At 41.7% G+C, this 18,042-nt stretch overlaps 2 protein-coding genes across 4 annotated transcripts in view; both read left to right on the top strand.

Moving 5' to 3' along the window:
- prkcz (protein kinase C, zeta) overlaps positions 1 to 3,375 on the top strand; it is a 79,088-nt gene extending 75,713 nt beyond the window's left edge. For both annotated transcript variants that reach the window (XM_030784502.1, XM_030784501.1), the window contains exon 18: positions 3,288 to 3,375. In XM_030784502.1, coding sequence (XP_030640362.1) covers positions 3,288 to 3,375 — 88 coding nt within the window. The remainder of the gene's footprint in view (positions 1 to 3,287) is intronic.
- Positions 3,376 to 16,155: 12,780 nt separating this feature from the next.
- skia (v-ski avian sarcoma viral oncogene homolog a) overlaps positions 16,156 to 18,042 on the top strand; it is a 61,384-nt gene continuing 59,497 nt past the window's right edge. Inside the window, exon 1 of one of the 2 annotated variants that reach the window (XM_030783885.1) lies at positions 16,156 to 17,491. In XM_030783885.1, coding sequence (XP_030639745.1) covers positions 16,583 to 17,491 — 909 coding nt within the window. In that variant the 5' untranslated portion in view covers positions 16,156 to 16,582. Of the gene's footprint in view, positions 17,496 to 18,042 lie in introns of both variants that reach the window. The other variant, XM_030783886.1, reaches the window with a different exon arrangement.

Genomic DNA, 18,042 nt, shown 5'->3' with positions numbered 1-18,042 from the left:
AGAGCCCTGAGCACTGGAAAAAGGGTTGACGTCCCACACACTCTGGAGGCGCGGGGGAAGGAGTGATGTAAACCTCTTTTTGTTTGACGGATCTGGCAGACGAAAAGAGACGGAATGAATTAAAAAAAAAAAAGGGAGGGTAAAATCCCTCCTTGTTAGAGATTTTCTCTCCTGGATTAAAAGTCTTTGCTTCCTACAGCTCCCTCTCTCTTTCAAAGACGAGCAGAAAGAAAGGATGAAACCTGTCGCTGTCAGACGCATGACTTCATCAAGCATTCTCTCCAAGCTTCATTAAGAGGAATGAGAAACTGCTCACGCGCAAGGGCAGATAGTAGTTGCTAATGGTATTACTACTGTTGTGTGAAGCCTTGATGACTTTATACTTATTCAGTGAACATGGGCTTAGAGTACATCACCTTACCTGAGTAACTTTTCCAGACGTTCACCTTGATCTCCCGATAGCCATGGCAAGGTACAAAATAGATAATAAGGCAAACACCAGTGATAGTTTGATGTTTGACAGACATCTGATATCTAAAAAAGTGTCTTCTAGCGACAGGAAATTAGGGCTGGGATGCTCTATCCTCCATAAGGGTCTCAATAGAGCCGGTCATTGGAATATCTGCCAGTGAGAGTGTTTTTTTTCCTGATCATCCCTCACTGTCACAGTTTGCTTTCCCATCTCTTGACCCTCTGGGATCTATAGTTGTACTTCTGGAATCCCCCCTTCGAAAAATGACATTTGTATCCAGCATGACATGAGGTATCGCATCACCTTTTTACAGTTTGATGTTGGAGACCAATGAATGGTTGTGATTTATGTCAGGTGTTGCCAAGATTATGACAGTTTTATATAGAGTTTATGGCTAAGTGAAGGGAGTTAAAGTGAGTACAGCCCCTTTCCAGTCATCCTGGTCTCTTTGCTACAATGCTCTCTTTTCCTTCTGCGGAACTGCCTACATCTGGTAATGCTTTCAAGTGTTCTCTGAAAAAACATTTGTGACTTGTTTATTTTGGTCATCGCTCAAAACGTCCTTTTTTTTTTCTGTTTTCTCTTTTGTGGCACTGTACATTTTCTCCTCTCTCTGCAATGTGAGCCCAACTGTTTTAACACTGAGATACTACTCATGCCTATATTGAAAGCCTTTTCATATGGAGATTAGTTGATAAATATGAAGTTTACTTGAGGAGTGTACTCAGATATCACAATTCAATTTATGGTGGTTATATACAGTAGCTTTCTGTTAACGTCTCTGCTGAGTGATACATGAGAAAAATGTGTGAACAGCAGAAGCAATCTTCCAGTCTTAAACAGATCAGAGGATAGAAAGGAAACACTGGGTAAATGTAACTTCAATGCGAATGGGTGGATTGATGTATTTTGCATTCGTTTGGTTGTTTTCATACAGAGGCACTCCACTTTTCAATGTGAAAAAGAAACAGCAATGTACATCCAACAACATTTCTCTTTAGTTTCTGCCACTAGTGTAAACTGCAGATGTTCCTCCTTGAGGACGGAAAGAAAGAAAGAGAATTGGGCTCCTAGTTTAAGGTATTGTCTTATTGCTGCAGAGGGGCAGGCTTCATCTTAGGTTCAAGGCTTGGATCCCATCTGTGTGAGGCTATGCCTGAGATTCCACATGATTGGTCCCTCTCCACTTGTCTCACTTAGCAACACAGACACAGATAGAGTTAAGCAAACAGCGGACTCCTAGCTTCCCGCCGCTCAATGACTCGATGCAAACTCTAGTGCAGAAAAATGAATGACTGAGATGGCTCCTTCTTGGAGGAAGACCATGACTTTGGAGTTTTGGTGTTCCAAATTCCGTGAAAGCGGGGAGAAAAGAAAAAAGAAACAAAATCTGACTTCCATTGTTCTTCAGTAAGGATCCCTAATGACTGGGGGTGGGAACCAGATTCCCTGGTGTGTTCATGTCTTGATAGGCCCTTGTCTGGATGTGGTTAACAGGCCAGATGAGACTAGAAGAAGAAGAAGAAGAAGAAAGAAGAAGAAGAGCAGCTTGCTGTTGTCAAAGCTGCACCAGTCCATTTGTTTTTACATTGCCTCTCCAAACACAGCAGTGACATTTTGTAGCACTAAGAGCCAATTACACTGTCGTGAAAGCTATGGCGAGTTTCCATTGCAGTTTTATGCAAAATAGAAGCGATTTTTTAAAAAAAGTCGACAAAACACCACTGTGAATGGTCTGTGTTTCCAATGAGTGATATTATACGATTAAAGCTGGGTTTTCTCCCCTCAGTAGTCATTCCAATTAAACATGGTGACTGATCTGCAACATTTGATCAATTTTGGCACGGTGATTTCGATCGCATCCACCGCAATAGCCAGGGTAGTGTGTAATCAAAGGCAACGAGTGCATGTGATGCATGCAGTAATGGAAAGGCAACCCCCTTATACCTGGCACACATTTTTTGAAAGTCATGTGACTCTTCATGTCATGTGTCTTAAAAGCGAAAAATGTGTTTCCATTTCAGTTTTGCGAAATATTGCCTTGTCGAATCGTCTGAAGAACCACCCTATGCGAGCGTATAAACTTTTTAGCCAAGTATGAGAGGTTTTTTTTTAAATCCACATGTTTTCATCACTTGTTTTTTAGTTCGCAATTTCAAATTGTGCATTAAGCAGGTTAATGGAAACCCGCCTTATGTTATTGAAATGGTTGGAAAGTCTCAGAGCAATTAGAGGAATATGGTTTGTTTTTTCCAGTTTGTTTTACGGTTTGTTTGACTTGTGCTAAAGTGTTTTGCTCCATGTGCAGTTTAGGTCTAGGAACTCTAATGTTCCAAAAGTAAAACCTCGTTAAGAAGAAATGATTTCTCAATATGTTTACCTGATTAAATACATGTTTGTCTTGTCTTAAAAAATGCTGAATGTATAAAAATGTTGAATGTAAATACAAAATCCTGAAATAATGGAGAACTTCAAAAATGTAGCCAAGTATCCCATTCTAGTGCTTAACTTTATAGAAAAAAATCCCTCAACATCTTGAAACACAGAGTTTGTATTTTGCTAAGATTAAATGAATTGTGGTATTGCTGAACCACAAGCTGTGGAAATGTTATCATTTTCAGATCATCTCATGAGATGTCATTTAAGCACTTGATCAGAATTCATAATTCCAGTATGTCATTATTATCTGACAGTACCAGGGAATATCGGTGTCTGTTTTGTTTTGTTTTGTTCATTGGTAGAAGCCACATTCAAGTACCTTCTCACCATTGTGAATTACTTCTCACTTTCTTTTCTCTGGGCTCTCTCCCCACAGGGATGTGATTAAGAGAATAGACCAGTCGGAGTTTGAGGGATTTGAGTACATTAATCCACTGCTGCTGTCTACAGAGGAATCAGTGTAATGGGGTGAAGGACCACTCTTCTTTTCCCACCTGTGTCTCTCAAGGACCATCTCAGCTAAATGAATTAGCACAGACTCTGATGCAGACCTGGAGGGTGTGGAGAACAAACTCTCTCCTGAACTCAAAAAAAAAAAAAAAAAAAAAAAGAGAGAAGTCAAAGCGCAAAGACTTTACATGAAAGACCCACCACGGGCAAAACAAACAAACAAAAAAAAACTGGAAAAAGTATCAATGATCAAAAATCTATCTGACACGTTCCCCAAAAATTCAGCTGTTGATTGTCTTCCTCCTTCTTGGCTTTGTTTTGTTTTGTTTTGTTTTTTAAACCTGTCTTTGTGTGTCTGCACTACTGACTGTAATAGAGTAAGGCTTATTCATACTGTGCCTGCCATATGGAAGGACTTTGACAACACCATCCACATCCCTGGGTAAATATGATGGTTCTTCAAGAGAACTTGAATTTCTGTGCACTTTTTTGTTGCTGTTTTTCAGTCTGTTTTTTTTTTTTTTTTTTTTTAATCTTTTAAGAGGCACTGCCTCAAGCAAAACCAGAATGTGCAATGTCTGAAGGAAAAACAAAACCAACAAACAAAAAGGTTAAATGTTGTATCATAGTGTAGGTAGCCAATCGAAATGTATGATGCCTTCTATTGACAACAACCTGTCACGTTTTCATCAAGACCATGAAACGTCATCCTATGCAGCAAAAATAGCTGCTTTTCACTTATGACAATGCTATTAAGCGGTTGTTTGAGTTTTAAAGAGAAAATGGTTTAAAAAAAAAAAAGTTTCTTGAAAAGTGCCTCAAAGACCCGATATCCACCAAGTTCCAGACTAGACTGCACTTAGACCTCCTTTTTTTTTTTGTTTTTGAGAGCCCCCCCCCCCCCCCCCCCCCCCCCCCTTAGTGAGGGAGAGCCTTTGGGGTATGACCTAACTAAGCACACACAACAGATAAGACATCATTGCCTGATGTCTCAACCACTAAACCCTTATTCTTGTACAAAAAAGATTCTAAGTCAGACACTGTATGTAAACAAAAGCCAGGTTCCTTTCATATGATGTAATACATGTGGTTTAACTTATTTGGACTGCACACATAGCGCGCTAAAAAAAAAAACAAAAAAAAAGGAAAAAAAAAACGTAAAAAGGCTTTATTTCACATAGACGAGTAACGGTGATGTTGTTATGAAAATGATATGATATAACTTGTCATTAATGTTAAAACGTGGAGGAGAATGAGAAAGTGATTTCTGTGTCAATGTGGTGGTGAAATTTGTGCACGTTGAAATGACAGAATCTCGGATGGTCTGTAAGTGAGAGTAATGTCACAGTGCCAAACGCACCCCTCCATTGTTCTGCCTCTGAAAGAAAAAAACCTACTAAATTTAAATGACTGCACCCACGAGCACAATCCAGTTAATGCCTAACTCTCTTACCAAGACTGCTGTCCAGTTCCACACACTTCTACATCCTCCTAAAAAACACACACACACACACAAAGACATGTATGTGAAGATACCAGGAATGTAGTATCAAAAATAATCATTTATATGTATGTCTGTGAACAGTGAAATCCATTTGAATCAACCTTAAAGCCAGGAATCTCCCTACAAGAAACCAAGAAACTAACAAACCATACAGAATTTTCTTCAATACCTATACATGAATTAATAATTCATTAAGATGATGAGGTTGTTGTCTTTAGCACACAAACACTAGATTTTTTTTTCCCTATTAAGTCTAAATTTAATTCTCAACGTGTTATTTTGTCCTAGAAAGAGAGACAGGGAAAAAAGCACTCTTGAATGTCAGATGTTTGATGAAATCTGACCTGTGTGGAAACGATAAGGGTGTAATAGGATTAATTAGCTCTTCCCCAGTCAAACGGTGTCGATTTGCTCGCGGGCACTGGATATCAGAGGAACAAAGGCCTCCGCTGATAGTACAGGGCGAGAGATAGAGAGACTGAAGAAAGAGAGAGAGAGGGAGATTATAGGGCCATACCATAATTGCACTAATGATGAGCATACACAAGAATATACAGACTTGCTCCCCAGGAGGGCTAATGGGAACCTGTTTCTTCCGGAAAGTTCTACTCCATCAACGGGCAACCATCTCGCTCTCCATGTCAGACGACAACAAAATGATTTAGAACTGAAACATGAGGAAAAAGACCAAAAAAAGAACCCCACATTGTTTCAGCAGAGACTGAGAAACGATTGTCTTTTAAACATAGACATTACTTTGTTCCTTATGGTTAAGTTACAGTATGAAATCAGTATGGTACATTAGGTTATGGTAATAGTTTGGAATCCATTCCTGTTTTAACATTTATAAGTAGAATGAGCTTAATTCTGCTTTATTGCCTCACTGTAAATATCTGTAAGTATTCAACACAACAAAATCATAAACCATTCAAGAATTCAGAATCATAATTATTCAACAAAAAGAATCATAGAACAGTTCTTTTCGCCCTTAAATAAGAAGCTTGAAGCTACTCATCGAATGTCCATTTACGACAGAACCAAGTGCAGAATCAGCAACTGTAATAAAATCTGAGATCGTGTCCCATAGACATAGTTGAAATTTTCAAGAGTATCCATTTTATAGAACAAAACCGTTAATTATTACCTAATGATGACTCTTGCCAAATACTAAAACTATTGCAAGCTGTTTTCTCTGCTTTTTTTTCCCTTTCTTGTGTTGACTCCAAAGCAAAATTACACTCATCAATGTGCTACAGGGGGAAACTTTTATATTTCAAGTGTTTGTTTTATAAATTATTCTAAATTAAAGATATAATTGAGTGTGTACAGAGAAAAGAATTGAAGGACTGAGAGATGGAGAAACTGTGTTTGGTCTTTACAAAGTTAAGTCTTAAACATCCTAGATAACAACAGTAAACCAGTAAACGTTCATTGTAATGACTCTGGATTTCTTGTCTGCTGTTTTCTGAGCACTGTAACTGAATTAATATGTGCATAACTGACAAACCAGATCCCGTTTCAAGGATCCTGGGAAAGAGTTTATATGACAGAGTGACGAGTGTCCGTCCTCCTGTAGTAATGTCACTCAAACTGCTCCTCCCACTCCTTCAGCTCCAAAACCAACAGCCCCCAAACCAACAGCCCCGACGCTTCTAACTGGGAGTAGACGAGTCAGTTGCCGCTGAGAAAGGAACTGGAAGATGTGTGTTGTTCCTCGGAAAACACAAACTTAAAGGAGTGGTGTGAGCTGATCCGTCGAGACTGGAGAACCACGCGATCACCAGACGATGTCCGTGTTCATCTCAGACAAGCACTGGGCAAGATGACCATCGCAATCCATTTGAGTGAACCTGAGTGAACAGAAAATATTAAAACACACACACAAAAAAAACCCTCACTTTACAATGACTAAATACTGAGCTAGTCAAAGAAACACTGTCCAGGAACAAGCAGATTTGAAGGATATCTCCCAATCAGTACTCTACACAGATGGAAAAACCAGGGCCAAGCAGAGAAAAGAGGTTAATGTAAACCAGTCAGTGCTGGATTTCTCAAGGTACAGCTAATTCTTCATGAGCAAGCAGATTTCAAGGGCGTTCTTGGCCGATCACGTTTAAGGCATTGCACAGCAACGTCAAAGCCTGCTCGAAAACAAGCAAGAACATTAAATTACTACACAGCTACTGCTCCGCCATTAACTGGAATTTTTCCATATCCGGGTAGAGGAATCTCTGAGGTAATGACAATATTAGGCAAACTGGAACCTTAAAATGGACCAACCACATGAAATCAGCGGACTACAAATTATAAATCCCAAAAAGATCAGACAGTTTTATGTAGATCATGGGGTGTCAAACACTATTTCAGGGACCAGTTTTTTTGTGTGTCCCATACTTGTACGTCAAATTTACAAGAAGTTTTCACTGCAAGTATAGTGTCGGATAGTTGAGATCCAGCTGCACTGAAATGGAAGATTATGTTTTCTAAAGCCTTAAATTTGCACTAGTTTCAATCTGGCCTTCTTGCGTAGTGCTCACTGTCTTTTAACTGGGAACGCTTTGATGTAGAATGCTCTTTTTTGTCTGATATCCTCTGTTTCTTTGAAGTTAGTCAGGTCTGTTTTTGTGTAGCTTAGGCAGGAGCCATCGTATAGATTCTCCTATAGGGATCCAAAGCTTCCGCGCACTCCCCCCCCCCCCCCCCCCCCCCCCCTCAAATTTTAGCAAGGTTTATGGAAAAGCTTACATTACATGGATGTCTAAGGTGTTTTGCGATCCATGTTTGTTGTACACACACACACACACAGAGTTTGAGGTGTTTTGAGGACTGCTGTGGATTAATGTGCTTTTTTTGAGCAGACTGGGTAAGAGGCTCCACAAGAGGAGGACAGTCGTGCGATAGAGGGAGAAAAAGAAAACCGTGGCAGGTTTTTCAAATTTTGCACTTCGCAGGAATTACAATCACAAGACTCTATCTCTGTTTGCAAAAACGCACACAAAATCCCCCCTTCTCTATCTTTACCATCTTCGGTCCTCGACTTGCCCTCTTCCTAAAGCCCAGATGGTTGGATATATTTCTCTAGCACAAGTTCTCTGTTCAGTACAAACGTGTAAGTTCTGCACTTCTTCATTTTCCCTCTCTCTCTCTCTCTCTCTCTCTCTCTCACTCTCTCCCAGACAAGAGCAGTCATTGTACTGATGGTGCAGCCCTGAATGCACACAGCCAATCTGTGTTGGCTGGCCAAGGTACACAGAGCTGGCAGAGAGCAGGCAGTGCCGCGAGCCAGGCCGCGGCAGGCACAAAGTCCGCCTTGTTCTGGAACACGCCGCGTTGCCCACGGACCTGAGCACGCCGCGCTCGCAGTCCTCGCAAGAATCTGGTGACTTTTTGACCAGTGTCGACGAATAACTGTCCCTTTTTTTTGGGTTATTTTTTTTTCTTTTTAAGAGGGTCTTTTTCGCTTGAACATCTCTTTAAACTGGGGCTGGGTTTTTTTTCTTCTTTAGTAATGGCATTAAGTTCATTTTTATAAATGTACATAAATGATGAACTGGTTTATTAAGAGGGCTAAAGAGTGAGACGGCATGTGTATCAGAGGGATTACTTCCAGCTCAAAGAGTCAAAAAGTCTCATTTACCTTATTACAAGCACATTTCTCCCCCTTACTTTTAAAACAAACAGAGCATGTTGTAAGGACCACTGTTATTTCCCTGGCGTTTTGGGAACCACGCGATATGATTCAAGGTAAATGCAGTTAAATGAAGTTGGTACAAGCAATGGGACAAGTTGGCAAGTACCGGTTCCACAAATGGACAGCCTACATACTAATTCTTTCCTGTTACATAACAATGTCTGGAATATCAATCAATATTAACCAATACTGTTGGAGCCACCAAAGCCAAACAGAAAAATCCATTTCAGCTAAACAAGAGCACAAAATATGTCTTTCTGTTTGGAGGTTATTTGCGTATTGACCGACCAATGAAAAGGGACCAATCAAATTGCCTAATCAAGTGCCTCACCAATAACAACCCTCACCGCACAGAACGCGGCGATCGGAAAACGAGACGTCTAGAGCTCTGTGTCATAACAGAACTCTGCGAACAGTGTTTGCCAAGGACTGTGTGTTTGGTGAGTCTAACTTTACCTGGGGGGACAGCTGAGCTTTCCTCAGTGCCAAGGCTGACTTCACTCCTACCCCCAGTGTTTTCAAACCCTAGGCCTCCTCTTTCCTCACCACTCAGGCTCGGAACACTACGTTCTCGTTTTTTTTTGTTTTTTTTTTTTACAGGGGTACACAAGTCTCGCTACACAAACAAGGAGAGCATGAGAGCCCCTAAGCTTTTACACAAGGGTGAATGTTCCTCAAAACATAAAGGATGAAGTGCATATTCTTCAGGAAAAAAGGTCTCCACTTTTTCACCACAGGCTTATAAATACCAAGTGAAGTTCCAAGGGTTCTGCACGTGAATTTCATCGACGACAGATTCCAGAGAACCATTGAATTTCCGTAACCATATGTCAGTGTAATTAAAGTTACAGCGGTATGTGTTTTAGACGCCATATAATCCTATGTACACAGCTCTCCAGTCATGAGAGCAGCGCTAACACTGAACCGTGTGGTTTTTTTTTTTCTGTTTCCATTTAATCCATTCATTTAACTGCATGTGGAAGAGTTGCTCTCACCCAGCAGGGAACGGCATTAGGCACATAGGGCAGCACTCCAATGTGATTCCTGTATCTGCTCCAACCTTCCCAGACACGTTCCCATCCCCCACTGGGGGATTCACGCTGCCGATGCTGGACCCCCCCGCCGGGGCGCAGCTGTCAGATCCGTCTCCCCGGAGAGCAGGTAGCTGCTGTTTGATCATGTCTGCCTGCTCTCCTCTCCCGCTCAGGGCTTTCTCTAATGAGCTGCTCCCCATCACGGCCCCGATCCCATCACGTTCAGCTCCTCTCCAGCCAAAGGCTGATGTGCCGTGCCTGTCAGACTCAACTGTTCTCTGCCTCCTCTCTCTCACCTCCTCCCATAAACACACCGTGCCATCTGGACCATTCCGCTGGCCTTGGTGCAGTCTCGGTTCCTCTTCATGGCGGCGGCGGTAAGCGGTTGTAATTTGAGGGTTGGTCTCCTTTTCATGCTCGTCCAGAGATGAAGAGATCTCAACGTTGAACTTCTCCTGACCGAGGCTGAAGTGCGGCTTGGCGCGTTTTGGGTGAGGCTCGACATCCTGAGGAACTGGACGGAGATGAGAAGGTTGAGGAGACTGGCTGTTTGAGTTGGCGGGTGAAAGGATCTCACAGGGGTCAGGATCTGTTAGCGGTTTGGGGAAAGGGCCCACTTCTTCATCCACACAACACCACTTCCACTCACTCTGCTTATTTCCGTCTGGTCTCTGAGGAGAGACAGAGATACTAACTTGAGTCCCAGTGCATATACTTGCCTTCCAAGATATGAACATTCTTTTGGATGCACATCTATCCAGGTTGAAATGTTAATGATCAATTAAAGTTTGTTTTGTCAATGATAAATCAAACATTTTAAAAAATGCATGCATGGGACACATGGACAGTGATTGTTATAGATTACCAAAAATCTTTTGCTCAGTGTAACGTCTCAGATCCATACTGTAGAAGATTTGTCATTATATGGCACTAAACAAATAGCTCTTTAAAAAAAAAAAAAAGTCAAACCCCCCCGCTAAAATCTGTATTCAAATCAAACTGTAAGTGTGAAAGAGCCTTACGTTTTCTTGAGACCATGAGAGAGTATTAGAGAGTGCTACTGAAGCCTCTTTGCAGTTTACAAATGATGAACAAGCTTCCCAGCCAAGGACCATTTATCCTCTCTGTTTAAAGAAAAACAACGGCGGAGATACTTTACACCGCCATTACTAGTTGACAAATCATTCTCATTTGTGTGTGGTTAGGCTATATGCCTGTCACATTAACCCACAGCTGCTGAATTACAACTGACCATCTCTACACTTAAGGTGACCCCAAAGTAAATAATTTAACTAGGGTGACACCGCATCAGCTACCTGCCTACACCACACAAGCTGACTGTAATCGGCTCTCCCTGCCCTAGAAATGCCACTCGGGTCGCAGAGCAAGCTCCGCGCGGTTGGAGCAGCCTCGCTGCCTTTGTCAGTACAGAGGAGTGGAACAGACAGCTGCTTCCCCGGGTACCCTCCACCACGAAATATGTCAATCTCTGATACCAAGAGAAAACGTGACCTTACTACTGCTATGGTAACACTAAAACGGGACAAAACCTACAGACTAGGGTGAAAACAATGCGACTGGAGCAAAAGAATAGAGTGAAACATGAGTTTAAAAAAAAAAACAAAAAAAACTCACTAAGGTCCAAGAAAAGGGAATATTACATGAAAGGAATTGTATGGGTGGTCATATGTGTAATTAGCTGTAATGATTATCATCATAATCACTGCGTGTAGTGAAATGTTTTTGATCTTAGGCAAATTATGCTAATTGTTGGTGGGTAGTTACTCTGTAAATGAGGCAATTTGTTTCCATTGTGACACCTTTTTCTTTTCTTCTTTTTTTTTTTGAGAGTGACATCACTCCCACTTGTAATTAACTGAAATGGATATGTACCTCTAAGGCCGGAGGGAGGACTGGAACACACCCCCATCCAGCCTGCTCCAGACCGGGGCTGATGGATGTCAACATACAAGCCCACAGCTTTTCCACTTTCCTCAGGTCCGGCCTGTCCCACCACCTCTCACGGCTTCAAGCAAAGCAACAAACCAGACAGCAAATGTACATTAACAGGAAAGGGTTACTGTGAATCCGAAACCAAGGTTATATATGAAGTTGTTTGATTCTGTGGTTATAACAACAACAGATGTTTTCACAAATGACGTTTAACCTACTCACAACTGTAAAAACGTATCTCAGCAACATAATCTAATATTTTAGGGAACTTCTGGATTGTACATGTTTTATCCAAAGTTCCCCAAACAACTTTGCCAGGGCGAAAGAGTTTGAGAATTAATAGGCAAGTCGAATCAGGTGTATTAGCGCTTGTTAAGAGCAGAAATGTGCAGTGTGTCTCAGGGACTAACATAAAGACTGACGTAGTGCGCCAAACAAATTCAAGTATGCAAAATCTAAGTTTTGATATGTCCTCTCCATATAGCAAAACTACATACATTCATTTGTCCCGTCTCTCAAGAGCACACACTCTTTCTCATCGAGCTAGGACAAACTCACCCTTGTACAGTTGTTCCTTTGCTACAGTCATAAGTTTCCCTCGATGTGCAGCGATTTTCGTTCTCTTTTATCTTAGCTGGTTGTCCGAGTCTAGGCTTTTCGACTGTACTTTTCTTTCTCTTTAATTTAGACTTAGTGTGTTTGTCAGACATCACTGCATGAAGATTAGGGCTACAGACTCGTATATGTCAGAAGATGTGAAATTTACCGCCAACTCTAAACGTTTGCTTACTTCCGTGTTTGGGAGGTTGACTACTTTGCGTTCAGGGTTGCGCGGTAACTACGCAGCCTGACTCGATATGGAGGGCAGCAGTGTCACCGAGCAGTACGCTACATTGACAAAAATATCATCTGTAATTACACGCCTTCGCGTTTTCCTTGTTTTTGCACCAGAAAAAGACACACCATGAAAACAGTGTGTGTATGTGTGTGCGGTGTAATGAGATGGCGCTTGACTCAGAAAGAAGAAAAACAAAATTGATAGGCTATTATAAAACAGAGGAATTATATTGAGTCTTGTTAAAAAAAATTATTGCGTAAGATTTAAATCCACATGTAATCGTTCCTGACGAGAGGATGACAGAAAGCCTCTTAAAACTGCAAAACTGGAAGAAAACGTAAATCAGATTATATGTACATGAACATCAAGATCGCACGAAGAAGGAACAGAGAAGAAAAGAACTAGGGGGAAAAAAGCGGGAAAGGGTGGGCACTCAAAAATAAATTACCCATAAAGAGTACCTCAGCTCTGGAGAAGATGAGGCAAACTTTGAAACACTGCCCTGATAGATGAGAATTCCAGAACGTTCTCAGCTAATGCTGACACCGGTGGTTCGGTACCCACAGTGGGAAAGTACAATAGCAGATGATGATGAGGGCGAACGAGTCATAGGTGTCTGGTACAACACTACGGACGGTGACAGGGATACCGCGTCCAGGAAAGAATGGTTATGTCATTAGCTTCAGCGATGCTATGTTGTGGCGCGGTCGCCATGGTTACAGAATGGAAGATGGAAAACGTAAAAATAGCTGGGCTCCCAAAAGCAAAGTTTCTCAAGTCACAGTGGTAGAAGAGAGAAGGGTTTGAGACAGAAAAAAGAATGAGAATGGGAGAAAGACGGCAAGAAAAGGAGGAAGACAATGAATATAAGAAAGTACTCATATCCATATTTATTCATTTTTATGATTTTTAGGTTTAATGTAACAGTTTCACTAATGAGCGCAAAGAGGAGAGAGATGTGTTTTTTTCTGACTTTGCCCTGTCAGAGATGGTCCTGGCTCGCTCTGTAGCCTCCAGCATGCACATCCCGTATCCGTTACATACTCCTGCTCGTCTCGGAGCGGGGCAGGATGTAACCGTAGAAGCCTCCGGTGCGATCATTCTCAGAAAGCGACGTAGGGATGGCCCTTTGCCAAAGTGATTAAGCCTCAGGTCTCTCTCTCTCCTCAAAGGTCACCACCTTGACATGTCAGACATAACAGCTGCAAGACTGCCTGACCTACAGCATTTTACTATGAGTTCATCTTAACAGCAGAGACTTATAAGAGACCTAGGCCTATATGACAAGAAATTGTCACAATTGTCAGAAATTCTGCAAGTGCTCACTCAGGCCCTTTGCTTCTTGATATGCTCTAAAGGGGTATGGGTTAAATGTGTGACAACACAAGCATGTAAGAAAAGACTACTGGGAAATGCAGTCATACAGGAAATGAAAGGACAGGTGATTAAATGGAATTTGATGGAGAGACTTAGGCTAAAGATGTAACATCTAATGGTTCTACTAGCAATGCAGGTGACATTCGAGAGAAATAAACACAACGACATCACCAAAATCCCTGCCTTGTACGAATGTGATGTGTGGAACATGATGTGTATTTTTGTTGTTGTCTGTTTATGTTCATCTGTTTGCAAACTAGTTCTCCATCACAAAAACACAGATTCTGTAACATTTCTAAATTAAGCACAAAACAATAGAAATTCCTTCATCCTTGTATTGTAACTAGGGCAAACAAAAAAACAAATATTTGCAGTAAGCAGACTGTTGGAAAGTCTACCAAATTAATGCAATTGATGATAACACATTCTGTAATATGTTGACAGCTCAATCAACTAATTTAGCTACCTTAAAAAGGTCGCTGATGACACATTGTGTGTTGTATGAAAACAAAGACCACAATTTTTTAATGGATTTCTATTTACAGAATCCAGCTTATGGGTCAAAATTAGGGCAGAATCCTGTGGCACGTTGTCACCCATCTGAACTGATTAGCAGAGAGAACCTGGCTATGTAGATTCAGATGAAATAGTGGGAGTATTTAATCATTTAATTGGCTGATTTAGCTTAATTATATAATTGCATGTTGGTGTAAACGAGCCATTCAATCACCAAAATTAAAAAAAGAAAAAAAAAAAACATCTAGAGTAACAATTTAAAAATGAACAAGGGTAAGAAACAATATTACGAGAGTAGAATATCCTCTTATCATGTTTCACTGCTTCTTTATTTTGCCTTTTCTAAACTTTACAGACATAGCTATATATTCAGAATTATGAATGGAAGCCATGCGCACGGTGTCCTTTTTAAGTGTATAGTGTATAAGGGAAATTACGACATCAACTGTCTGAGTATAGAACCCTTTCTGAAGACGAGCGTCGTGTGGGACGTTAAAAAATTGACGTATGTTGATTGTTCATTTTCCCTATTCACAATCATAACTTAAGATACTTCTCGAGTTCTGGCTGACGACCTGCCTAAATCTGAGTTTGGTTCCACAGGTTATATGGAGCACTCCACCGATATTGAAAAAAAAAAAAAAAATCCCACTAGCCCAAATGAAGTCTGTAGGTTGTAGTGACAGTCCCTTAATGCTAGAGGGCACTACCATAACAGTTTACAGTTGTCTCACCTGCAACATCAGCAAATGGAATATAGGTGAAGATAATGTGATAGTTAAGCTCTGGTATATATATTTTCATATATGTATATTTATTTCATAACTTTTATAGGAATACAGAAACCATGGTGACAAAATGCTTTAGTTATCTAAGCATTCGATTCCTTGAACTTATTGGCAGTCTTCGTTTGGCTGTATTTCAGTGATTTATATGGCCCAGTTATTGTATTGTCTGGTAAATGTTAATGTGATGGCTTTTAAGGTTCATACAGACAGATGTAAGACGCATTTCGCTCAAACGATATGCTTATGTGTTTTGCTACGAGAGTAATAATGACCCAATACTGTTATGGATTCTAACAACAATAGTTATCCTAATGGTTTTATTGCTGTATAGGTTTAATATTGGCTCTCTATTACTCATGTAAATCAAGTCACACGAATGTATATTGTAACTAATACTAATGATATTAGTACAATAGTAATGATGATGATGATAATGATGATGATGATGATGACGAATGCTTTCACATTTGCGCAACTATGCCCTTGAGAAATGGGGAGCCATCCTGCTATTCATTATTCATAAGTCTCCGGCAGTTTCTCAGTGTGCTGTGTGAACAGAAGTTCAGTCTAGCAGTCTCAGGAAAACCAACCTTAATAACTAAAACCGCAGTCAGGGGTGTAATTAGCATTTCCTCTCTCTGTCTATATTAAAACGGCTGTAGTTAACTCCACCCATCGTCATTCGGTTGCGGTCGTTCTTAGCTGTGAACCAAAAGATTCACCACATTCTGCACAAAATCCATTTTACCCGCTTCTCTCTCCCTTTCTATTTTTTCGTTTTCTGAAGCTGAGCAAGGCTTGCCACAGGAGAAGTGGGGGAGTGACGGCTCGTTCCTGGAAGAGCCGGCCTGCGGAGTCAGTCACATTCTTGGCTGGGATTCAATGACTGAGCCAGACACACACAAACACTCAGAGAGGGGGGCTGCGAATAAGGGAGGGAGTGCGCGAGGGCGAGAGAGAGAGAGAGAGAGAGAGAGCTAGAGCGAGAGAGAGAGAGAGAGAGGGAGAGAGAGAGAGAGGGAGAGAGAGAGCACTCTAGCTCACTAACTGGCTAGCGCTATACACACAGCCATAGTGAACTGCAGGGGCAGAGTGCGCGCGCCGTGTCTGCTGCAGCAAGCTACTACCAGGGAAAAAAAGGACTGGAAAAAGTTTACGGATTGTATTTTTACTTAATTCGTGTAAAACCGAACGTTTATTATTACGGAATATACTTTTTTTGTAAAACTTGAGAGTTTATTTTTCTGTTTCGACGTGAATTAAAAGGACGCGTTGGTAGATATGGACAGTAGGGAGTCCCCTGCAGGGGAAGTTGCGCCGGTGGTACGATTCGTCTAGTCAAAAGGAATTGGAAACTCGGAGCTTCGGAGATTTTGTGGATATTTCATGAAGCGCTTTCCGATCCGCTTTAACTTTGGGAGAACTGGGATTTACAAGGAACCGGGACCAGCTGAGGCTTTTGGTTATTTTATTTCTGCCCCGTTTAAAGTAACTCACAGTTTTAAAACAGTACGGAAAACATGGAGACTGTAACGCGACAAAGCTTTCAGCCTCACCCTGGACTGCAACAAACTCTGAAGCAATTTCATCTAAGTTCCATGAGCTCCCTGGGAGGACCAGCTGCTTTTTCTGCACGGTGGCAACATGAATTGCTGTTCAAGAAAGATGGAAAAGATCCAGAGCCCGTGCTACACCTCCCGATGCAGCCGCCGCCAGTGATGCCGGGGCCGCTGTTCATCCCGTCCGACCGCTCCACCGAGAGGTGCGAGACGGTCCTGGAAAACGAGACAATCTCTTGCTTTGTGGTCGGCGGCGAGAAGCGACTCTGCCTGCCACAGATTCTCAATACGGTGCTACGGGATTTTTCTCTCCAACAGATCAACTCGGTGTGCGACGAACTGCATATCTACTGCTCCAGGTGCACCGCGGATCAACTGGAGATTTTAAAAGTCATGGGAATTCTGCCCTTCTCCGCGCCATCCTGCGGACTCATCACTAAAACGGATGCGGAGCGCCTGTGCAATGCCCTGATTTACGGAGGAACATACCCACCGCACTGCAAGAAGGAGTTTTACGGCTCCTCCATAGAGCTAGAGTTGACCGAGAAAAGCTTCAAGATCTATCACGAGTGCTTCGGGAAGTGCAAGGGCCTCTTCGTCCCAGAGCTGTACACCAGCCCGAACGCAGCTTGTATCCAGTGCATGGACTGCAGGCTGATGTACCCGACCCATAAGTTCGTTGTTCACAGCCACAAATCGTTGGAAAACAGGACTTGCCACTGGGGTTTTGACTCCGCCAACTGGAGAGCGTACGTGCTTCTCAGCCAGGATTACACCGGGAAAGAGGAGAAGGCGCGCCTGGAGACGCTCTTAGATGAACTCAAAGAAAAATTCGACTTCGCGAACAAGTACAAGAGGAAAGCATCAAGGGTGAGTTAACTTGTTAGTTATCTTCTTTTGTATACTCTGCAGTGTTTATGAGCCATTTTTTTCCGTTATACGGTCGTAACTTTTTTTTAAAACTTTTGCCAGTCGTCTACTTAAAAGAAACTGACGAGGCTACATAATGACCAGTTACGTGATGGATACAAGCGAAGTATCCTGTAAACGGAGTATAGGCTACTACTGCCCTAGTTATCATGTGAATGATTAATTAATGTGTATGTGGGCTGTCTGTTGTCGGGACAGTCATTGCCAGTGCAAGTGATAAACCAAAGGCTATCAAGTTGAGGCGAATACGATAGCCTACCTTATGTTTATTGGACTAAGATATGAAGATTCCAACAGACTGCGCTATATATAGCCGGGCGAAAGCTGCTGGGCAGTGCCAAGGGCAATAAGTGACCCGGGTGGTAAGACAGTCTATGGCTTAATTGCATTTCACAAATTGCTCCTAATTGACCAGCAATAACAACACAACGCCTCTGTGGTTATAAAACAGTTATTTATCCGTAAAACACCTTCTGTGGGTAACAGGGTCT

This window comes from Chanos chanos, chromosome 9, assembly GCF_902362185.1.
Source record: "Chanos chanos chromosome 9, fChaCha1.1, whole genome shotgun sequence".
NCBI classification, from domain to species: domain Eukaryota; kingdom Metazoa; phylum Chordata; class Actinopteri; order Gonorynchiformes; family Chanidae; genus Chanos; species Chanos chanos.
This window is presented reverse-complemented; position numbering and strand designations above follow the sequence as displayed.